The sequence below is a fragment of the Haliotis rubra genome, unplaced genomic scaffold, assembly GCF_003918875.1.
Source record: "Haliotis rubra isolate DU_JTF1 unplaced genomic scaffold, ASM391887v1 Scf53, whole genome shotgun sequence".
Lineage (NCBI taxonomy): Eukaryota > Metazoa > Mollusca > Gastropoda > Lepetellida > Haliotidae > Haliotis > Haliotis rubra.
The window spans coordinates 2,255,892-2,282,016 of NW_025767224.1; the positions used below are offsets into that span (position 1 = coordinate 2,255,892).

At 38.8% G+C, this 26,125-nt stretch overlaps 1 protein-coding gene across 4 annotated transcripts in view; it reads right to left on the minus strand.

The window, feature by feature from the left end:
- Positions 1-266: 266 nt before the first annotated feature.
- The window catches only part of LOC124252960 (beta-1,3-galactosyltransferase 1-like), a 38,321-nt gene continuing 12,462 nt past the window's right edge, over positions 267-26,125 (minus strand). For 2 of the 4 annotated variants that reach the window (XM_046686660.1, XM_046686661.1), the window contains exon 2: positions 267-1,420. In XM_046686660.1, coding sequence (XP_046542616.1) covers positions 358-1,419 — 1,062 coding nt within the window. In that variant the 5' untranslated portion in view covers position 1,420 and the 3' untranslated portion in view covers positions 267-357. Of the gene's footprint in view, positions 1,421-21,166; positions 21,301-26,125 lie in introns of those variants that run through there. The other 2 variants (XM_046686662.1, XM_046686663.1) reach the window with 2 other exon arrangements.

Consider the following 26,125-nt stretch of genomic DNA (forward strand, 5'->3'; position numbering starts at 1 on the left):
TGTCACGACTTACACGAATCGTGTGTGAAATAGTATTATACATGTTATACACAATTTTTACACGAGTTTCGTATAAGTCGTGTGGCACACTTGCGAGTGTAATAATTTCTTTATTATCCACTTTATTCATGTACATTTGTGAGGTAAAACACGATAAGTGTGACTGCCCTGTTCATTGACGTCACGGACAACGAAAATACAGAAACAATGGTTGCTAGGCAAAAGTGATATGTGCACATATGATATATATGACTCTGGTTATGTTTCACCATATGGATAATAACTCTCCTTATGACATCATCATCATCTGTAGATCGACATCCCCTTCGTGTACTTCTTATGCTCCAAAAGGCGCACTTAATCCCGATGCAATACAAACATCCCTTCTGTTTTATATCGTGCGGGTGGCTTCTTCCTCCCGTTATAGTATTGTCCATTGGGAAACCCTATCAGTTTGGTGTTAGATGCAAGTGCTAGAAGGCCGGTAGCATAAGTGTCATCAATCCATATTGACTTGATGTAAGTTGAAGCCGAGTGTAGTCTCTTGATAACTGACAGTGTTGTTATGTATGCAAATCCAGAACAATATCGGGGGTACCTGATGAAGGGGTATTCCCGTTCAGAAATGGCCCACTTTCCGGCTGTTCTTTTCCTGCTCCCCGGCCAAACAAAGCACATAATATACTCCTCGGGGATAGGGTTCAGCAACAGGTACCTCAACACGTTGTCAACGTGGACAACCACATCATCGTCAATTTTGATAAAATAGCGCACAGTTTTACAATGAGTGATAACCCAGTGGTAACCCATGATGTGCTTGTGGGTCAGGTTGTGGTAAGAATCTATGAAATTCCCTTGTACAATGTCTTGATATTTCTGCGATTCCCTTTTAACTTCTGCCTGTAATGATGCGTTGTTAGTTTCTCCCACCAGAAAAACAACAGTCAATAATGGTTGGCGCTTAGAGTCACTGCCACTTGTGTCTTTCCTAATTTTTTGTCGTTTCTGTGCATTATACATAGCAGTATGCACTATCACCACTATGGGGGCCCTACCCTTACAGTTGTCGGCGTTCATTGAGAATTTGAACATATGTAAATTATCCCAAACATCCTCTTTATTGTTTGAAATGTGGAGAAATTCCAGTATGGGGGAAGACGCCGCGTGGACTCTTTTAGAAGCTCTCGTAATATCAGCCTTGTGCTTATGGATAGTCTTTGGCGTGCTTGACGGAATGGTTAACTGACTTGATGCGTTTCCAGTCTTTGTTGTGCTTGCCGTGATCGCCATTGTCTTACCGTCCTTGGCAACAGAAACGTATTCTCTGCACAGCAAACAGACCCCAGCAACACACAGCAGTGTCAACATGCACCGCAATGATATACTTCTGAGCCTCCTCAACCGGATCATGCTAGCCATCCTAGAACAGATTAATCAATATTCAATAACACCTTTGTAACATTCGACAACTGATTTCATATTGAGTATTATAGATCTTTAACACTGGAACCACCGATACTAAATGGTGTAGCTTTAATGGCCATGTAAGGTTGCATTTCTGTGGATGGTCAGTGGATGTAACGCAATAGCGAGTGGGTAATACCCATTACTATGATAGGGGTGGTAGAACTGGCCATTATAATTATTGAAGGCGATATGAGGTGTAGGCGATATGAGGTGTAGGCGATATGACGTGTAGGCGATATGAGGGCTAGCCAGTAAGAGAGTATGATCTTACGTCACTTTTAAAAACAACATACCTAAAAGAAAAGAGAACGCAGAAGGAAAAGGACATTTCTATTTCTGAATACTTCCGACCTATTTAGATACAAAAAGCAAAGGAATAAAGTCTGAAAAGAATAGCCAAGGTAAACTTTTATTCTAAAATATTGATCTTTAATTTTTTGTTGAAAGGTACTACTTATCGGGACCCATTCCCCCTCTGCAAATGATGATTCTGGGATACCTTCAGTTTCTACAGATTTGGATAAAGCTCAAACATTAAATGAATATTTTGTATATGTTTAAAATGTGAATGATGGCGGCAAGACTTTGCCACCTGTTAGCCATCACTGTGTTAACATTGTAACCGAAAAGGAGGTATCTGATATGATTAAGACCTTACCAGCAAACAAATCTAGTTGACTGATGGCATTAACATGAGAGTGTTAAAACGAATTTGTACATCTAAGCTGAACCTCTTTGTTGAATAATAGATCACTGTGTGACTGTATTTCCGACAATGTGGAAAACGGGTAATGTTACTCCTATTTTGAAAGAAGGAGATACATCCCTCCCAACTAATTACAGACCTATTAGTTTGCTATCTATCCTGGGGAAAATTCTTGAAAGAATAACGGTAAAGCATGTGCACAACCATTTCCATGAATATAGCATTTAAAGTAAATTCCAGTCAGGTTTTATTGCCAGTCATTCTACTACATCTCAACTCATAGAAATTTATCATAATATATGCTCAGTCCTAGATAATCGCCACCTTTACAGTATGGTATTTTGTGACATTTCAAAAGGGCTTGGCATAAAGGTTTATTGCACAAATTAGAAAATTATGGTGTTCGTGGAAACGTACTTAGTTGGTTAACTAACTATCTATCTGATAGACGACAGTGTGTCTCTGTTAATGGAGCATTATAAAAAAAACTAAATGTTCCTGAAGGGGTTCTAACGGTTATATCTAATATACTTAAAGACATAGAAGGGGTGGTGGTGGTTCTAGCGGGTATATCTCAAATACATGTAGAGGGGCTATGTCTAACGGGTATATCTAACATACAACAATATAATCTATCATGTATTTATGACCCACATTTTCGAACCTTTTATCAGCCCCTAAAAAAGCTGGCGATAGATTAATTTGGTTGTCATTTATCAAACAAGTAGTGAAGTTGTGCATTTTTACTATAGATTCTAAAATCTATGGATACTATTAGGACGTTGGTAACTTTTATAAGACATTATTTGACGACATTTCTCATGGTTGGAATATAGCCGACTTTATAGAAGATATATATGAGTGACCTTGTCTTATCATGTTTACGACACAACTGCCTATATCTTGGTATTTTCTGAACCAGAGCAGGGGATATGCCGCTATTTAGGTCGTCAACATAGTAGGATATGGTCACGAATATAATTTTCTATTTATTACCGAAGTCTTTAATTGAGGAAATTACGCAATAATCTACTTTCCAACAAAGGCAGACTCCCCGTCATCATTGTATTTAGAAGGCGACTTCTTAGAAGCAACGTGTAGAATCTCTCAACATTGTTCATGATGTCATGTCACCATGACAAAGTGATATTTTACCCGGTGCATATCGTGTGAAAACAAATGTCCCCTCGTTGGTTATATGCATTTTATTATCATCCTTTGAGGTTAATGTCACCCGTTGATTTCTTTGTTGTATTTTGGGCTGTGAAACTAATGTTTTCCTTAGTATACCTTTAACAATTAAATGTCAACAAACATTGTATGCCTTACAGAAAGTTTGACTTTACTTTGATAACGAGCACATATGATCGATTGCTTGGCGTTAAACGATACTCCCAACACATTTTGGTAATACATTTAAGCAGAATATATTAATTCTTTCTTGTGTTTTCGCACTAAAAAGTTAGACATGTGCAAAACAATACAATTTTCGCTGTGAACTCAAAATGAGCAAAAAGTACCCCAATCAACTGGTGTAAGGGGAATCCCGCCAATACACGTTGATATACAGTTGGATCAAAATCTATTCTTTCTTGAGTTATCGCGCTAACAATCTTTATATTGGCAAATTTTTGACGTTTTTGCTGTGACCTTGCAAATTATCTCAAGGTCACTAAATTCAACTGGTGTTGGTGAATCTAGTCACGACATCTTGGTACCAAATTTGAACAAAATCAATCATTTCTTGAGTTATCGCCCTAAAAAGCTTATATTATTTATGAAATTTAACGAAAAACGGACACACGCGTATTTACGAATGATTAAAACTGTTATTACAATTTACGAAAATATTTATTACATTTTACCGCAACTAAAATTACTACAATTTGCGTCAATTTTTATTACAATTTGCGTATTACAATTTACGTCAATTTTTATTACAATTTGGGTATTTATTCCAATTTACGTCAAGGGTTATTACAATTTGCTGCAAGTATTACAATTTACGTTTTTATTACAATTTACGTCGTAACACCCATGTGTTCAAATGTGACCATCCATGCAAATGCCCAAGACCACGGTAAATCTGTTCGTGTCCAGTAGTGAGACCATCAACGTTCTTCGATCCCACGAAGTCAAGAGTTGTCTGTCCTGCCATATCAATATAACATGGAGTTGCAGATGGAATTTCAAGTCCCCCTTGCGACAAATTAGATCTTGAGGGTTTATTTGTTAATAATTCCACCTGTATTGTACCGCCTCGGCGAATGAAGAAGTTACACAATTTGCTTTGTTCAATTGGAATATGTCCGACAATAACGTTCTTACTCACAACAGCCACTGTGTATCGATCAAGCGGATTTAAATTGTCACATTGGGTGTCAAAAATGTCACCTGTACTTGGAGACCAATGCGTTATATATATGTGAAACCCTCTTACAGCACTAACGGCAAAATATAGACGAAGTGATTCCATCAAAAACACGTGTTTTGAACATTTGAAAGGGAGATCACTCTAATGGGCTTAATAACGGCAGGGCTTTACGAGGATTCCCGGTATGTTCTATTTTTCTACATATTATCTGTCAACCTCAAGCAAATCTATTTTGCTATATTCCAGCCTCACGATCCCCATTTTGTTTGACTTTTTATCTTGGTAATCGCCAAATCTGCAATAATTGTATCACAAACTTCAGAAAACAAAATGTGCAAGTGAGTGAGCGAGTTAAAATTTTACGTCACATCGGCAATATTTCAGCCATATCGGGACGACAAAGAAGGTATGTACTAAGAATAAATATGTAGATTATTACATAATTTTTAATAACCTGTCAGCGAAGGACAGTATAACAACAAGATTATCACACATTAATAAAAACTAGTTTGAGTTCAGTGGAAAATGCTAAATCATTTCAAAGCAACACAATACAAAATCGGGCTATAGATTGCCAGCAACTGAAGGTACATCACCATACTGGGGACCATGGGGACTTACGTTACTTTTGCTACCTACCCGTGACTGGATTTATATCATGCCCTCGTCTTTTGACGAATTTTGGCGAAGCCATAAATTAAAACTACAAACATTCTACGATTAAAATTCTGGCAATGATCAACAAACATTGAATGGTGTGGTCTTAAGTACCTGATCGATCAGAGTTGAGAGAGAATGGTTGTTGCATGAAGTCACTAGCCATTGTCGCACTTTGCTGTTTCCTCTGATGACTTAACCACACTTATTGTTATATCAGCTACATATTTAAAAATTGTTCATCTAAAGGAAATATATATCTGCTCTCTTTGACCGTAATTAATATAGTAATACTAGTATTTCAGTTACACTATGTATATCAAAAGTTTCTAACTTTCCAAGGTTCATGTTCAAGCTCGTGCTTTGAACCCTTCCCCTTTGTTTATGTACAGTAAATTTACAGTTTGCACCATTGTCATGCAGTTTATATTGTTACTTGTCACCCACGCCCTCAAATCTTAGACGTGGACTGTGTGAGACAAGCAGTGGGGGTAAACCTTGTTTGTTTTCAGTAACCTGGACATTCTGTGGCCAGTTCCAAGGCGACAAGATTTTCTGGAGGGTGGAAGGTGTCAAACTGATTTTGTGGCTGACGCTTTTACTGCTGCTGAGAGATTCTACACGATAGGCCCTGCTATTACTTTGGGCCAAGGATGAAGTTTGTTGCATGTCCCAACATGGGTGGGAGACCTCGACTTTGTTAACTGCTGAACGTTAGAAGAGATAAACAGATTGCATATCTAAGGGACCATTCATAATTTATGTTTCGGGTGGGGTGGGGTGGGGTGGTGGTGGTGGTGGTTTATGATGATTTTTATGGAGAAGCATGTACAATGTGAATGACACCACCACCATGTCTGACGTTTACGATTACATAAACTTGCATACATTTTAATAAGTTAGGATATTGTTTAAAGTAAGTAGTTATTTCTATTCGCCGTACTCGGTGATTAACTAGGAGTGAGTGGGTGAGTTAAAATTTAAAGTCACATCGGCAGTATTTCAGCCATATCGTGACTAAGAAATTTGTAAATTTATAAATGAATAAAAAAACAAATTTAGAGAATATATTTACTTGTCTGCAAAGGACAGTAAAACAACTAGATATAAATTTAAAACTAATAATTAAATCTAAAATATTTTAACTATAAATGACAATACAATATAAAATCAGGCTGCAGATTGCCAACAACTGAAGGTAGATCACCATACTAGAGACCATGGGGACTTACAGTACATTTGCTTCCTGCATGGACCCTAGTAGTCCAGTCAAAATGTGACAAAACCTCAAAATAATTGGTACAGAAATGATTTAAGTGTTTTAAACATATTTAAGTTATAACTAATGAGTATTAAAAAGCCCTGCCTTGAAATATGATGCTAAGTCCAATTGTTCGGGGTAAAATGTTTAAAAATTGAAATCTTCAGTAAATAATTTTTAAAATCTCATATTGAGACACAAATTTACTTTTGTATATATATTTTCAAAGAGTACACAAGGTACTACCAATAGATGAATTAGAAAAGTCAAATAATGTTATCCGAAGTCCTATTTTGGGGTTAAAAGTTAAAAACTTGAAATTTTCAGAGAATATTGATAAAAATTACATATTGAGACACAAATGTACTTTTTATGGATATTTTCAATGAGAAAACAAGGTTTTACTAATACATGGCTTATAAAAGTCAAATAGATGTATGCTAAATGCTATTGTGGGGTACAAAAATGAAAAGTTAAAATTTTCAGGGTATAATGTTTAAAATCTCATACTGAGACCCAAGTGTACTTTTATATGCATACTTTCAAAGAGGACACATGGAACTACTACTGGTAACACATGGACTGGAAAAGTCATAATTGGAATATAACCATAGATACAAGACGTTTCAGAGCATATATTTTCTATTTTAAGGGTAAAATAAACACAACTTCAGGAACATGCAATTTAGTTCCTCTTTTTTGCCTCATCAAAGTTATTATCAATCTGAAAGGGAACTATCCTCTATCAATATGGAGAAGCTGTTATATCTCTAAAACTAACACATATTCATTCATAAACTTCGAACAGAATGAGAGATCGTTATGAACTTGGCCCTGTGCTATTTTAAGATGCTGAAATGTGTATGTATTGTTTCCTTGGCATAACGTTTGATAGTATACTTGCAACGGCTATATCCAAAGCCAATAGGAGTTCAATTAAGAAACTAAGTGGTGCCTTTCCTCTCCAGGTACATGACACTAGGTAAGGTTTACTAAAAGAAGAGTGTATTTATTGCTAAATACTGAAATCAACATCAGTATTTTTCTGCTGTAACCTCATGGAACCGATTTAAGTACAGATGACCAGATCATGCATGATGGAACTTCCATGTCAACATATGGGTGACACATTCTCACAGTAAATCCATTACAGTGTCCTATGTGAGATATTATCTGTCGGTTACAACTAGCTGACTTCCACGTGAATATGAATCTGTGTAGATTACTTGACTCTCGTTAACCTAATACATGTGGCTTGTCGAAATGTGTACCGACATTGTATGTCTTTGTCTTGACCGCTCACAAACACCTAAGTTGAGCAAATGCAGCTTTGAGTCTGAGATTCAGGTTGATCATAGGTGACATAACTCAATACTGAGAATGATACAATCTAGTGATTCATTTCATATTCCACATGAATTGTTCAAGACACATGAATTGTTCAATTTGATTCAGCATCTCCGTAACATATGAACCCAGGACATATGAACCCATCCCTTTTAGTGCATCAACACCTCAGCAGTCTTGGCAAACAGTCACCTAATTGGCAAAAACGTCATCGGTCTGCGTTAATCCATGTTCTCAGATTGATCTACATCATCTGTTACAAATTGAATGAACTGACCCTGTGTACACCCATTTTCGGAAGCGCTGCACTTAGCTCCTTCTTCTGTAACTAGAGATTGTAATAATGAACAAGTTAAGTAACATATCTGTTGGCTTGAACTATAGTGATGGTGACCCTGAACACCAAGGGCTTGACAGAGATACCCTTGGTCTCAAAGTCTGTATATTTGAATTAAAGTTGAGTATCGTGCTTGGTGACAATGCTATTTCAAGAAAAACTTAACAGTAACAGAAGATATTCTGAGTAAAGGAAGTCCAATAATTTGAAGGGTTGTGTTCAGGCTAACTTGAATATTTGAGATGTGGTTGGGTGATTTGGTTCAACGGTGCTTGCAATAGTTTTCCACTTACTGGTACATCAAATTGTACATGATTTCATGACAGTTACCCCAAACGATACGTAATACAATGGGATATATAGTAATCCCTGTGTCAGTCAGAGATCTTTTCGTTTCCTGAGCAAAATTTCAAGATGGTTGATAAACAAGCATGCACCACCTACTAATTAAGTATTTGAAATTAGTTCTTTCAGTTTCAAATATTATAATATAATCAATATCCTTTGTTAGACTCATCCAGGACACTCTCAGTATCAGGCACATACTGGCAAGTACTCAAAGTCAGCCATCTAATCCACTCAGTCACCGCATATGTATGTATGTTCACGTATTATTGTATGCAAGTTAACAGATATGCGTTGGTATACTTATTTCCCAGAGTGAACAACACCATAGTGTTTATCTGAAAAAGAATTATCAAGAAATATACACAATTCTACTGTCTCTCATAGTCCGTTTGTGTGGGGTTTGTTTCATTGTATCATGCTCTCCTGATTTATACCGATCATAAACAAGAGTCATCAGAAGATGACAAATGCCCCCAGCCCCCACATATTTGAAAGAACAAATTATCTAACAGTTACTTAAAGTCCAACATTTTTAAAAATAAGTCCACATCGTTTCCATGGAAATCATGAAATATATAAATGTAAAAAATCTGGGAATGATGGAATAAAAAAATAACTGAATGTATTCAGTGAAACCATGTATATTTACTAGTATATCATTTAAAACGATGACAATGATCCAGAAGAACACCTTGATAAATGGACTACATCAGTATATTGCAGACATGGCCATGCTAAAGGTGTTTGCTGCAAATGAAATACATTATTAAATCAGAAATGACTTCGGGTTCGAGATTGACAAGTCCCGTTTTCTGTACAACGCCGTCCCCTTCTCCAAGCAACATTGCCTTCAGATCGACCACCCCACCCCTACACATGATTGGATTGATACTAGCAGGATCACCTGTAGACAGACATGCCTCCTCGTGTACATAATTCCCATTATACTAGCAGGATCACCTGTAGACAGACATGCCTCCTCGTGTACATAATTCCCATTATACTAGCAGGATCACCTGTAGACAGACATGCCTCCTCGTGTACATAATTCCCATTATACTGGCAGGATCACCTGTAGACAGACATGCCTCATCGTGTACATAATTCCCATTATACTAGCAGGATCACCTGTAGTCATACATGCCTCCTCGTGTACATAATTCCCATTATACTAGCAGGATCACCTGTAGACAGACATGCCTCCTCGTGTACATAATTCCCATTATACTAGCAGGATCTTCAGACTTCCCCCATACACCCCCCGTGGCTACTTTTACTTGTACCGTTTCTTTGGACGCCAGCTGGACCGTCAATTTTAACTCTTTTAAGTAGTTCCCACAGAAGGTTATAGTTCTTTCTTTAACTGGCCGTAGCTCCGCCGTCCTTGGGTCTACGGTCCATGCGATTAGAGTTCTGGGATCACCATGACCCTAGCTATCTGACGCATACACGTATGTGCATATACTGCTCTTGTGAAAAAACCCATAGATTTATGTGTATATAGTGCATTTGTTAAACACCCATTCAAAAAAAAATTGAAATAAAACTCATATCTGACTCTGTACTTACAATGTTTATTCATGCAAACTTGTTCTCGATGCTGTATGGCTAGGATAATGCCGATGTAACGTAAAGGCCAATTCAAGGGAAACTATTTCTTTGGGCATGGGATGACTTCCAGCTCAGATTTGACAGCTCCTTGTCATTGTCAATTACATCTGGCCTTGAAATTCACATCGTCTCCCGTATTTGCACGTGGACCACGCTTTGCAGTGGTAGTCTTTTTATAGGAGATATCTGTTCTCCGGCGTGAGCGCTTTTATCTGATAGTGAACGACCTGTGGGAAGTTTATCTGTATCATAAATTGCAACTGTGTAATGTGACTAACGAATTGCCCGCTCTTAAATTTCGTGTTGTGACTTTTTCTGTTTTTAAATGACAACGTAATGAATAGATGTTTTTTAAATAAAACTCATTTTGACTCTGTACTTACAATGTCTATTAATGCAGAATAAAGCTGTCTTTTGCAGTATTCAAGAACATTCCATGAAATATCACCAAATTAACTGACCGGTTCAGGCTGATATTCAGTCATAGTATAAAGAAATATGTTGTGAAGGCTCACAGCAAACTGTCTATAAAACAAACATTTTGAAAATATACATCTTCTCTGCTGAGGAGTATCAAATGTGCGTTTATGTGCTGGATTCCTGCAATCATGATGATGTAGCAGAACGGGTTTGCGCAGTCCTGGCACAGTCAGGCTGATAAACAAACTGCTGGAGTCCCAGTTGTTACTTAAAGCGCATTGCTTTTTGGGCACTGGAATACCAGGAAGCGGCGACTGTTGCTAGATTTTACTGGCGCTTCCTGTGATATGCGATAACTGACTGAAGGAAGCGACAGTAAAATCTAGCAACACTCGCCGCTTCCTTCACTTAGTTATCTCGCAACTGACAAAATGCGAAAATCCTCATGTCCCTCCCTGTTTGAGGCGTAATTGTGGCGTAACTATTGACTTTTACATAATAGTAATGTGAAGCAAAAATGTTTCACATTTTATTGTCTACAGTTTGGTACCTTCAAAAAGAAAATCCATTGTGTTTTCGCAGAGCTGTGAACCCTATAAAAATGTGTTTTGCCAAAAATTGACCAACTTCCAAGGGCAATAACTCCGACACTATTCAAGATATCGACATGCATTGAACAACCTAAGTAGTCCGGAGTGTGGGCTTTAAAACGATATATAGAACACTATTGCACTATTTGCCGTTCAGGAGCAGAGGATTGTTAAACAGAGGCACCGTCAAAAAGGTGCGGAAATTTGCGAAATCGCGAAGGCTGTGTTTGCGTCGTAATGGTGACGTTATTATTGATTTTTTTCATAACCATGATGTGAAGCAAAAATGTTTCCCATCCAATTACCTACAGTTTGATAATAGCAGATGGAATTCATTGATTTTCCGCAGAGTTGTGACCTCTTTCTTAACCCTATATAAAAATGGTCCCTTGGAATTTGGTCAATTTTTCTAAGACGCATTTTCATATGGTTAAGAAAAAGGTCTCAACTCTGCGAAAAATCTATGGATTCCATTTTTCTAAATACCAACCTCTAGCAAATTGAATGGGAAACATTTTTGCTTCACATCATGGTTATGTAAAAATCAATAATAACGTCACCATTACGACTCAAAGACAACCTTCGCGATTTCGCAAATTTCCGCACCTTTTTGACGGTGCCTGTGTTTAACAATCTTCTGCTCCTGAACGGCAAATAGTACAGTAGTGTTCTATATATCGTTTGAAAGCCCACACTCCGGACTACCTAGGTTGTTCAGCGCATGTCGATGTCTTGAATAGTGTCGGAGTTATTGCCCTTGCAAGTTGGTCAATTGTTGGCAAAACACATTTTTATAGGGTTCACAGCTCTGCGAAAACACAATGGATTTCATGTTTGAAGATACCAAACTGTAGACAATGAAATGTAGACCAATGTTGCTTCACATTATGACTATGTAAAAGTCAATAGTTACGCCACAATTACGCCACAAACAGGGAGGGACATAAGGATATCGCATTTTTTAGCTAGAGGAAGTGTCGTAAAATCTAGCAACACTGCCGACGTCCTGGTTTTCCAGTGCCCACAGAAATGGTTCCTTCTTTTACAGGCCGTAACTCCGCTGTTTTTAGGTGTACATTCAAAAGAATTAGTGTTCTGGAATTGCCAGAATGTGATCTCTCCAGCAGTTTGTTTACCAGCCTCACAGTGAGCAGAATACACTTGACTTTTTGACCACAACAAAGTCTGCAACAGTTACTAGTAATGTATCTTACGGTATATGCGTCCTATAAAGAGACTACCACTGCAAAGCGTACACTTCGGACTACTTAAACCTTTAAAGGCATGTCGATATCTTGAATAGTGTCGGAGGTATTGCTTCTCGACTCCCTTCCTCTGCCGACACAGGGACGCAACCCACGGCAAATGGGTTGCCCAATTTGGTCGCCTCTTACAACAAGTCATAGGGTGATGTGGACCTATTCGACCCCGGGTCCACACGGGGTTGAAGAGCCATTAGCGTTACCCAGCACCCACCACGAGGAGGTTGCTCTTCAAGGGTGCCACTTTGAAGTGTTCATAACTGCAAGACAGAAATATTTGAATGGCTGTTTCACAAATGCAATATATACACATTGGTATATGGCTGTTTCAGAAATGCAATATATACACATAAGTCTATGGTACAACCAGTAATCTCTCCTTTAGTATATGTCTCTATATATTCCTCAATTCCTTTGCTTTGTTTGACTGTGCCTTCCTGTGTGTTTTTTCTGCAGTTTGTGAATTTTCCGTTTGTGTCAGCAGCATTAGACACATAAGTCTATATTTGTTTCACAAATGCAATATATACATATACGTCCATGACTGTTTCACAAATGCAATATATACACATACGTTCATGGCTGTTTCACAAATGCAATATATACATATACGTCCATGACTGTTTCACAAATGCAATATATACACATACGTTCATGGCTGTTTCACAAATGCAATATATACATATACGTCCATGGCTGTTTCACCATGTTTCTGTAAGGCATATGACATCGCCTTTCATGAATCGTTTGTCATTTTTGAAACAGTGAAACTGAGCGCCCAGACCTTGTATATTGTGCATGATCACAGTGAAATCAGAGCTGTTTTGGTTCGTGGAAACTTCTGCATCAAAGCTTTTCATTTTTGTCAATGCATTTGTCACCTGATCATTGCAGTAAATTTTGTTTGGATCAAACTTTTGCACGATCAAACCTTCTAATGAGGTTACACGGCTGAGCGTAACATATGCCTGTCCTGGAGTTCTGATACCTTCAAAGGATACTGAAATCTTATCAAACGTCAGACCTTGCGTTTTGTGTACAGTACACGCCCATGCAAGTTTTAACGAAAATTGCCGTCTAACCCCAGCACCATTTCTTGCTGTCTCTTCCTGCATCTCAATTGGCGTGCTATGGACTGAAACGTCCATTGGAAAATGTGTTCTTTTCCTCAATTCTGCACCAACCCTACAATTATCAAATTCAATGAAAATTTTGATTGGTTTTTCTGCATTTTCTCTCATTAACAGATGGGAAACAGTACCAAACACGCCATTGACTAGACCATCAGCTGTGTCAATATTTCTTGTCAGCATTACTCTGGCACCTATGCCAATTTTGATTCAGTTTCACCCCGCCGCGACAGATCACAACTTTTGCATTTTCAATGATGATAGTTTCTTAAACAACTTTTTTGGTGGAGTCCGGAAAATTTTCAAATATAAGAAAGCTGTTGGGTATTAGTAAATGATAAACATGTGTACTATTTATATTTATGTGGCAATTTTGTACAATGATAAAATTTGCAATTCATCGGTCCGTTTCTGACTCAAACGGACTGTAGCAATATTCCAGCAATATCACGACGGGGTACACCATACATGGGCTTCACACATTGTGCCCATGTGCGGAATCAAACACGGATCTTTAGAGCGATGAAAGCCGCATCGAACTCTCGAACCATGCATAATGAAAACGTTCACACACACACACACACACACACACACACACGCACGCACACACACACACACACACACACACACGCACACACACACACACACACACACACACACACACACACACACACCGGTATCGTGATCGTCATATCGTATTGATTCAGTGCCAAAATCTACACCCAAGACGATTCATATTATGAGAATGCTTCAATTTCTACAGCATATGTTATATTTGGGATCCCGTCTGATTCGAACCCACACCCTCAGAGTGCCTGACTCTGAGGGTGTGGGTTCGAATCCCGGACGGGACTCAACCCAACAAAAGTACTAGAATCTGTACTTTACAAAGAAAGTGTAATCCCAAATATAAAATATGTTACATTTGACCACTTTCTAAATGGCATTCTGTAATCCTAGCTTTAATTCATAGCCCCTGAACAAGATTTATGTCAATCTCAAGAGCAGAAGGAACAATACCATATTATCTGAAACTGTAATAGGTATGATAAACATCACATTAACAGTTCTACTTAGAGTATAATGTCATTAATATTTCTTTTAAGCTGCCAAACACACACACTTATGGGTAATATCAACATCTATTTATGAAAATCAACAATTTTAGTTTTCTATTTCAAACATTTCAGAATTGGCTTTCCATTTCACTTGTATAAACAAAACCTCGGTATAATTTCTTTCAAGAAACAAGCGGTTTAGTTTTTGTCTCACCAAGAAAACAAGTATATGACTCCATTAAGTTGGGGAATGAAACAGGCCGATACCCACGGTCACCAGTCCCTACAAAACAACGTTTGTGTATTTTTTGTTCCGATGACGTGGAAGATGAATAGTTGAAAACCATTTCCTACTACAATGCTTCCTTCATATCCGATGAGTGAACATACCATCTCATTGTGTGGTTGTTCTGCCAAGATCTGAGTATAATCAATCTCCTGTGTTAGACCCATCCAGGACACTCTCAGTATCAGGGACATACTGGCAAGTACACAAAGTCAGCCATCTAACCCACTCAGCCACCGTGGATGTATGTATGTTCACGTATTATTGTATGCAGGTTAACAGATATGCGTAGGTATACTTATTTCCCAGAGTGGACAACACCATAGTGTTTATCTGAAAAAGAATTATCAAGAAATATACACAATTCTACTGTCTGTCATAGTCCGTTTGTGTGGGGTTTGTTTCATTGTATCATGCTCTCCTGATTTATACCGATCATAAACAAGAGTCATCAGAAGATGACAAATGCCCCCAGCCCCCACATATTTGAAAGGACAAATTATGTGACAGTAACTTAAAGTCCAACTTTTTTTTAAGACTAAGTCCACATCGTTTCCATGGAAATCATGAAAATATAAATGCCAAAAATCTGTAAATAGCAAAATGTACCACTTCAAGATCTGTTTGATATAGCTGCCAAGTCTCGCAGAAAGATATTGAAAGGTATTCGTGTGGTGCTCCGGAAACGAAACCCACCCCTTCCTTTTTGAGAATAAGTCCAACACGCTACCATGGAAATCAAGAAAAATATAAATGACAAAAATCTGTAAATAGGAAAAGGCACCACATTAGGTTCTGATTGATATATCTACCAAATTTTGTTGAAAGATATTGAACGGTTTACGAGTTGTGCTTCGGAAACGAAGCCCATCCCTCCCTGTTGAGACTAAGTACGAATCGTTTCCATGGAAACCGAGAAAGAGAATAAAAATGACAAAAATCTGGTGAGGGTAACGGGGGGTTTGGAGAAGGGAATAAAAAATAACTGAATGTATTCAGTGAAACCATGTATATTTACTAGTATATCATTTAAAACGATGACGATGATCCAGAAGAACATGCCTGATCTTGATCAATGGACTACATCAGTATATTGCAGACATGGCCATGCTAAAGGTGTTTGCTGCAAATGAAATACATTATTAAATCAGAAATGACTTTGGGTTCGAGATTGACAAGTCCCGTTTTCTGTACAACACCGTCCCCTTCTCCAAGCAACATTGCCTTCAGATCGACCACCCCACCCCTACACATGATTGGATTGATACTAGCTGGATCACCTTTAGACAGACATGCCTCCTTGTGTACATAATTCCCATTATACTAGCAGGATCACCTGTAGACAGACATGCCTCCTTGTGTACATAATATACCGATCCAGTCTGTCAATCAAAACTGGCGCATGCGTCAAATTTGGCCAATCAGCAGGCCGGGCGCGCTGTGTGGATTTGTCGGACTTATTTCCGGGGTCAAACGATGCCTCCGAAGCGATGTGCTTCGAATTATGCCATTTACACTCGCTATTTTTATTACATATTGCTGCAATTTGATGTGTACCTTTAACAAACCATTACGGTCAAGACAACACAAATGGAGGCGGATCAAGAAACGCGATAGGCCTAACGATCAGTTAAATGTCTGAACCATCGTTCAGGAAACCTACGTCTGCCTGCTGATGAGAATTTGCACGAATTTCCACACTTTTGCACATGTGCAAAATCATTACCAATTGATGACAACAAATAGCAGTTTAAGACTTTGCAAGTGTTATAAACATGGACAATTCTCGTAACTACAAAATTGTTTTGCTTAACGTGTTTAGTCACTACTAGGCATTGAGTTGGTACGCCATAAAGCTCAAATGAGACATGCGAGAAAGCCGTGACACAATGTAAACAAATCTCCATTTCGGTTACGGTCAACCGAAATAGCAAAACTTGTTACATGAAAGAACATTGTGGCGGATATTGTCCCCTTCGCTCTTAGATATTCTTCAATTTGTCACACATTTTAGGATGTTTTAAGTTTCATAAGCACAATCTGAAGGCCTACAGTATCTTGTTAACAGAGCAAAATATTCGAGGAGTAATATTTTTTATTCAAACGGAAATATTGTCAGTGTCAGCAGTTGCCTATCATGCAATATCCAAGTATCAAAATTAGTTCATATGAGTGCCTATAAAACCATGCTTTAAATATTTCAGCTCTTTTATAAAGAGTTGCATGGGACTTTGAATATTGAATTACCTTCCTCCATGTTGATCGAATACGAAAACTATGTGAGAAGAATAGTGACTTTCTGGAGTATTGGACGGAGTGAAATAAAGTGTATATCTGAATTATGAGAACATTATTTGAAGTTTTAGTTACCACATAAATTATTCACATATATTGGTACATTTTAGGAGTAATATTACAACTGTAATTTTGATTAATTCACTGGAAATGATAGCAAGGTATGTTTTAAGAATCTTGCTTTTTTTAGAAAACGTGGAAGGGTAATAAAATTAATAATAATCTAATCAATAATAAATAATTATTTAATTGATTGACATATCAGATTCTTATGATTTTAAGTCAGAACTAGGCAAACAAACACCATACATATCATGGCAGGACAATCACTTGGTATTAACTTAGTTTCTTGGCTCTTGCTTTTAGATGTTTTTTTAAATACTACATTTACTAATAAGATAATTCTGAAAGTGATTGCTAGTATCATAACTCATTTAAGTTATTTCAACATCCAGAGAATTTGAAAAAGCAAAGGCTACGTTTTGGTCACCCCTGGTCAGGCATTATCCAGTCCTGGAACAGAATAACTTACAAAAATCTCAGTAGACTTTTCATGTAACGGAATAAATATTGAAACATATATTTAACCCATATTTGATGTAATTCTTCTGATAAATCATCAGTTTTTTAGGAGGTTACTAATATTTGAAGACTGAGCCAAAGCTAGTGTTTATTAAGATGATGGATTTGGACAAATTGTTCAAGGTTTGTTGATGGTTATTTGGAAAATGAGTTTCATATTAAATTGCACACTGGTTTGTAGGAGGTGAACGCTTCAGGACATTTTCATGTCTGTTTTCCTGAACCTTTGTTATGACTTTGACCAAATTTTGAATCAACTTTACTATAATTCTTATGACACCAGTAAGTATCTCAGAAAAGGAAATAGATCAAAATCAGTGTTATGTCTTCTAGGGATATGGTCTCAGATCTAATAAAACAAAGATTATCATTGTTTAATTAAGAAGCAATAATGTCAATATGTAATTGTATTGACAAAAAGCTTTGAACTTAGGATATATTCTTTGCACCTTATTTACACTAGTAGTTAGCAGCTAAACATCTCTGATGAAAAAACAATAGATCTACCTTGTATATTGTGTAACATTCTACTTCAATGCTACGCTTCAGAACAACAGGTCGGACTGCAGACAGGCCTAGGACAGGAGACCACCCGTAACCACCCCTCAGGAAGACCGCCATTTACGGGTGCTTCACTTGCGCAACAGATTCCTGACTGTGACGTCATCAGCAACAACCAGCCTTACCCATCCAGTCAGTAGAAGGACCATATCCAGACGACTCCGCCGATTCGGTATCAGAGCCTACAGACTATTCCGGGGCGTGACGTTAACGCGTGAACATCGACGTCGTCGATTGGCTTAGGCACGTAGAGTTCGGCAGTGGCAGCCGCGGAACTGGCGCCGCAGGTACTCTTCAGTGACGAGAGCCGCTTCCAGTTGAACAAAGCTGATGGTCGGGTACGAGTCTACAGACGTCGGAACGAACGCACAGCACGTTGTTGCGTTCAGGAAGTTGAGACGTTTGGCGGCGGTAGTGTGATGATGGTGTGGGGAATTTGTGGCGAGAGGAAGACTGACTTGTTGGTGATAGAGGGAAACCTAGTTAATTGTTCGGATAACTGTGGATCCTCTGTTCCAAGATTTTGCATCACATGTTTCCTATTTCTGGAAGATGGGTCAGTGTACAGGTGCAGACTGTATCTTGGATCTTCTTTGTGTTCTGGTGCTGTGACATACCTGTACATAAACGCTGGCAGTTCATGAAGTCCAGTATTGTGGAAGTTTGTATGTAAATTAGGATTCAATAACAAAGTACATATAGAAAAATAAAAGGGAAATGATAATTAAAAAAATGATTTTGTTGAATATTTGCTTCTGGTTATATCCAGATACGTCCATGGAAACATACTGTTTACAAGCCCAATTACCTTTTCCAGATTTCCAAATAAGATCAAATAGGTTATGCTGTGATTGATTTGTTTACATTAATTATATACAGACAAATAAGGTGCATGAAGTAGTAGACAGGAAATATTTTCTGCTTTTTATTTACCATTCTCTTAATTCATTCAAAGATAGAAACCCATGTTTTCAGATTATTGAACTAAATTTGAACAACGCCAACGGATAAGTAAAGGCGCCACGCGCAGTGTTGATAATCTATTTATAGATACCGAGACGATCTGCAACATGAACATGTGGTTGTGTTAACGAGTTTTATAAAATTATGAATACAAACAACAAAATTCAGTTACCCTTCCCCTGCTAATAGCTGTGACGGAGGTGAATTGCCAGATAGATTAATTGATTCGAAAGAAATTACGCTTCCTACAGTCTCAGCAGCTAGTCGAGACGATTTTTCATCGGGCATGTAACTCATTTTCACTCGCCAGTTGCAATCTGCCAGCTAGAATATATTAAAAATCACATACGTATAACTTGCCTCTTTAAATAACATTCCCAAACGACGGATACCAAAGTATCACAAGCAGAATTCATCAACAACGTTCGCAATCACGTAACGTTTCGCCGGTGGTGACGCCATTGTGATTTGCCAGTGGTTGTCCCCCCTAACGTCAAAAACGAAGTGGGCGGGGCTTATCGGCCGGGACTGGATCGGTCTATTCCCATTATACTAGCAGGATCACCTGTAGACAGACATGCCTCCTTGTGTAAACAATTCCCATTATACTAGCAGGATCACCTGTAGACAGACATGCCTCCTTGTGTACATAATTCCCATCATACTAGCAGGATCACCTGTAGACACACATGCTTCCTTATGTACATAATTCCCATTATACTAGCAGGATCACCTGTAGACAGACATGCTTCCTTGTGTACATAATTCCCATTATACTAGCAGGATCACCTGTAGACACACATGCTTCCTTGTGTACATAATTCCCATTATACTGAAATTCATGTTTGTAATTCCCCTTATGCAAGTAGCATCACCGACACCTCACAGTTCCGTACATAACTCTCATCGTGACAGCAGCACCACCTGCAGATCGACATCTCCCTTCGTGTACTTCTTCTTGTGCTCCCAAAAGGCGCAATTAATTACGGTATAATACAAACATCCCTTCTGTTTTATATCGTGCGGGTGGCTTCTTCAACCCGTTATAGTATTGTCCACTGGGAAACCCTATCAGTTTGGTGTTGGATGCAAGTGCTAGAAGGCCGGTAGCATACGTGTCATCAACCCATATTGACTTGATGTAAGTTGAAGCCGAGTGTAGTCTCTTGATAACTGACAATGTTGTTATGTATGCAAATCCAGCACAATATCGGGGGTACTTGATGAAGGGGTATTCCTGTTCAGAAATGGCCCACTTTCCGGCTGTATTCTTCTTGCTCATCGGCAAAACAAAGCACATAATATACTCCTCGGGGATAGGGTTCAGCAACAGGTACCTCAACACGTTGTCAACGTGGACAACCACATCATCGTCAATTTTGATAAAATAGCGCACAGTTTTACAATGAGTGATAACCCAGTGGTAACCCATGATGTGCTTGTGGGTCAGGTTGTGGTAAGAATCTATGAAATTCCCTTGTACAATGTCTTGATACTTCTGCGATTCCCTTTTAACTTCTGCCTGTAATGATGCATTGGTAGTTTCTCCCACCAGAAAAACAACAGTCAATAATGGTTGGCGCTTAGAGTCACTGCCACTTGTGGCTTTCCTAATTTTTTGTCGTTTATGTGCATTATACATAGCAGTATGCACTATCACCACTACGGGTGCCCTACCCTTACAGTTGTCGGCGTTCATTGAGAATTTGAACATATGTAAATTATCCCAAACATCCTCTTTATTGTGTGTAATGCTGAGATATCGCAGTATGGGGGAAGACACCGCGTGGACTCTTTTAGCAGCTCTCGTAATATCAGCCTTGTGCTTATGGATAGTCTTTGGCGTGCTTGAGGGAATGGTTATTTGACTCGACGCGTTTCCAGTCTTTGCTGTGCTTGCCGTGATCGCCATTGCCCTATCGTCCTTGGCAACAGAAACGTAATCTCTGCACAGCAAACTGACCCCAGCAGTCGCAACACACAGCAGTGTCAACATGCGCAATGATATACTTCTGGGCCTCCTCAACCGGATCATGAAAGCCATCCTAGAACAGATTAATCAATATTCAATAACACCTTTGTAACATTCGACAACTGATTTCATATTGAGTATTCTAGATCTTTAGCACAGGAACCACCGATACTAAATGGTGTAGCTTTAATGGCCATGTAAGGTTGCATTTCTGGAAGTAACGCAAGTTTGATTGAGTGAGTGTGACTTTACTTCGTTTTTAAAAATATTCCACCAATATCACGGCGGGGGACACCAGAAATGGGCTTTACAAATTGTGCCCATATGGGGGATCGAACCCGGATCTTCGGCTTGACGAGCAAACGATATAACTACAAGGCTAGCATCCGACCCAAGTAACGCAATATGTCAGGGAGCCGATGTTAAAACTTTGATTTGGCAGAATTGGAAGTGCATTAAACAGTTTTGAATCTCTGAAATAACAGACGGTGTGCATATTTAATTTTGGTCGGTCACGGCGAAATTCAAACTGCGTTCAGAACGGGCCAGGACGTGGACGGTTCTGGATGTATATAATTCGTGCCGCCACACCTTCTGTTCATACACGATTCAGTGCTGTTATTAGAAGCCAATTAAAGAGAAAGTGTTTTACTTTACGGACGTGTTACAAAATACTGCCAGTTTGATTAAGTTAGAAACCACTGTTTATCAAAACATAGATCATAATATACATGCTTCGTTCGTAAGGGTATTCCTCGGTACTTGGCCATTTCCTGCTCATCATTGACATACCTGATTTACTGAACTGTTCTGCCGACGGCATATCCCTGATAATACTGACTGTTGAAATGGTTGGTTGGTTTGTTCGTTTGTTGTTTAAGGCCGAACTTGGCAATATTCCAGCTATATGGCGGCGGTCTGTAAGCAATCGAGTCTGGACCAGACAATCCAGTGATCAACAGCATGAGCATCGATCTACCCAATTGGGATACGATGACATGTGTAAACCAAGCCTGACCACCCGATCCCGTAAATCGCCTCAGTTCTAGACTCGATTATATACAGACCGCCGCCATATAGCTGGAACCAACCAACCAACAACTTTTCACATGCTAATGCTATTCCAAACTACGTAAAAGCGTTTACAGGTGTTGAGGTAACACAGTCGTTTCACTCACCTGACACTCAACTGAGTGAGTGTCCACAATGTTACGCTCATATTTACATTTGAATATGACCAGAAACCTTCAAATGCTGAATTAAACTATTATGTTGTCATGCTGTGTATGCGTGCAACTACACGTACGAGACAGTTGACCCACATATTGCCTGGAGTAGTTATGCAGTTATGACAGTATTAGTGGTAGACATGAAACTGGACATACTATCAACTGTTGTCGTGGTCGCATGTATCAAAATATTTTAAAGATATCTTGAATGGATATAGAAATATCTTGAATTAAATTGAAGTTATCTTAAATTGAATAAAATATATCCTTAATAGAGTTAATTATTGATATCTGCAATACAATTCATGATATCGCAACATGAATTATGGATATGGTGAATCGTATACATGATATCTTGAAACATTGCTCTATCGTAAATTTATCATATCAGTATAAGATATACGTATTTATTACCCACGTGGTCAACGTATGGGTATAGTTGCATACTAATCTCGTACGTCACGCGAGTATCGTATCGCGTTGACCTGGGTCGTAACGACTTTACCTGAGATTCTAACTATTTTATTGGATAACCGATGACCTCTCAATTAGGTCACGTTCTGACGTAACTATACTGAGTAAAAAATGAAACTTCACATTCTTTCTTCAGGGTACTATATAAGAAAAAGAGATGGTTAAATTGTTATTATTTCATTGCTGAGATCTGTGTGATGTACTCGATACACTGACAGTGCCATAATCAGTTCCATTAGGCTACACCGCCATTCCAAAACATGGGTATACAGAATGTCAAGTCACAAGAATAAAAATGCGAAATTTCTCAGTTCAATATCGTGTATGGCCGCCCCGCGCATTCACCACTGCCAAACACCGTCACCTCATCGACTGCCTGATGCTTGTGAACACGTGGTTGGGGATTCTGCGCCATTGCTCTTGCAAGGCAGCGAAAAGTTCCTGCAAATTCTGAGGTTGGTTCCTAAGACCACGAAGCCCTCTCCCAAGTGCATCCCAAACGTGCTCTATTGGATTAAGGTCTGGGGACCGCGATGGCCAGTCCATGACGTTGATTCCAACTTTTTGAAGGAAATTTCGTGTCAACATCGCGGTATGCGGCCGAGCATTATCATTGCTGGAACTGTAGACCTGGGCCATGAGCCGCCATGAAAGGAACGAGTTCAGGGGTGAGCAGCAGCTGTGAGGTTTCCACGGATGACCAGAAGTCGGGAACGGTTGTTCCCACAGAAAGCACCCCACACCATGCAACTTCTGCCCCCGAATCTGTCGACTTCCTGTACACAATATTGGGCATACCGTTCACGACGTCGTCTCCAGACTCTATGCCTGCCGTCCGCGAATCTGAGGGTAAACCTGGATTCATCGCTAAAGACGACTCGATTCCAGTCTCTCTGGGTCCATCGGAGGTGACATTGGGCCCACAGCAGACGTTGACCTTGATGAAACGGCGTCAATATTGGCCCACGATATAGACGTCGAGAATGGAGATTGGCAGCCCGCAACCGATTTCGAATGGTCTGTGAGGACAGTCGACCTCTAAACATCTCAGCCCTGGTTCGTGTAGCCGGCAGAAATCTGTCACGTAGGTGACGTAGGACGATTTGACGGTCTTCTCCTCGTGACGTCACACGTGGACGACCCGACCTTGGGCGATCAGAAGTGGTGCCAGTTTGTTGTAGACGACCTCGCAAGTCATACACAGTACGACGGCTGCATCCCATTGCTCTTGCGACGTCAATAACTGATCTTCCCGCTTGCAACATGCCAACGGCACGTTCACGTTGCACATTTGACAATCGTGGCATTTCAAGTACCGTTAGAACTGTGGGTTAAAAGTGTTTTTTTCAATTCTCGAGGCCAATGCAAACACGTGCATATGAAGAAAACTTCGATGCGAAGATCACGTGATCGACTGCACGTGCAAACCCTGATTTGGCACTAACGTCATTTGCACGACGAATGGATGGGTTTGAGTGGGTTTTGCTAACGTTTTTCTAGAGTGGAAAGATAGGGATCCCATTTCGGATACATAGATGTATCATCAGATAAAAATTATTCATTATATTTCAAATTACATTTTGTGAAGTTTCTTTTTTGACTCAGTATATTTTTTTCATTCATAACAAACACGTGAATTCATTCATTCTACAACTTAAATGCATTGTGGGAATGTAAACATCGCGAACGTTGCCGTGTCGCTGTTTAATTGTGAGTCGAATTGAGACATTATATACGTCGAAAAACGTAAACGCAATGTTTCCGCCAGTGATGTTAGCCGAATGTAGCAACTGCAAACCAAGAAACGGGGTGCTACGGAGTAATTTACTGTAGGATGCTGTACGAGGCGATGACAACTGACATGAATCGTGACGTCGGTTGTCATTACAGTGTGACGTCATGCAAATATTGTACTTAAGAAATACAATTCGCTCTACCACCATGTATAGTGTCATAAAACACACTTTTGCCCTGAACTATTATAGTTAAAGCACGAGGACGCTCGTGACCTTCCTATGTTATCTGACCTCGCTGACCTAAATTCGCATCGCTCGGTCAGATACCATAGGAAGGACACTCGTTTCGTATAATTCGTATGTAATGAGACCTCGTGTAGTATTCTCTATATATTCATTATTTAATGATATCCTGAATTGAATACAGGACATCTTCAATTAATATTTATAATTGTTTTATTGATATCTTAAACACATTTAGAGTTATCACGAAATACTTTCATGATATCTCACTAACATTTTTCGATATCAGTAATTATTTTATTTTTTTATATCAGAAACTGTTAAGATATCTTCAAATATTTACCGACATCTTAAAACAATTATTGGTATCATTAATACAGATATCTTAAAAACAATTCAAGTCTGAAGATATCAGTAATTTCTTAATAAATGTGAAGACGGCTTGCCCTACGCTGCGACAACTAGCGACATGTATACTATATTATACTTTTTTTTCTCTAGAAAATCGATCTTGATATTAGAACAACAACATTTACAAAACTAGTCTGTATTATATGCAATGCTTTGGAATTGTGCACATACATGTGTTATATCAAAAAGACTTGGAAAATAACTCGAAGTATGTTAAAGCTCTTGAAATGAGTAAGAAATTAAACGCTTGGAGAGAGAACACTCGGCCAAACAGATTTGTAATTTTGTTCAGAACCAGAGTGTTCCATATATCAGAAAAGCAGCTGAATCATTATTGTAGGACTACTGTATGATTACTTTCCCCGTACCAGGTTGTATTTTTGTTGTTTTAACTTGTTTTGTTTCATAGCTTACAAATTACATTAAATAAATCGTTAATAAGGGCAATGTTCCAATGGTCCTTTCGTATGTCTATAATGATGATAATACCTTCAATGACACGTCAATGCAATAACCTGTATTCTATTTGACTTTTTTAAATGCGTACTGATATCCACGAGCACAAACCGAACCTCTACTAAAGCCATATTGTTCCTCGTTGACTTACCCGGTATTACAATGCCTCGCCCCTGTTACACCAACCGTTGCAAGCTTTCATTACATGGACCCTGAATTTCTTCACCAAAACAATGTTCTAAATGTCTTTGCTTTTACAACCAAGAAAAGGTTTTGGAAAAGCCCAGTAGAAACCGAGAAATAGGAAAATACTACATTCGATCCGTGTTACTTACCTCTCACGCTTCAA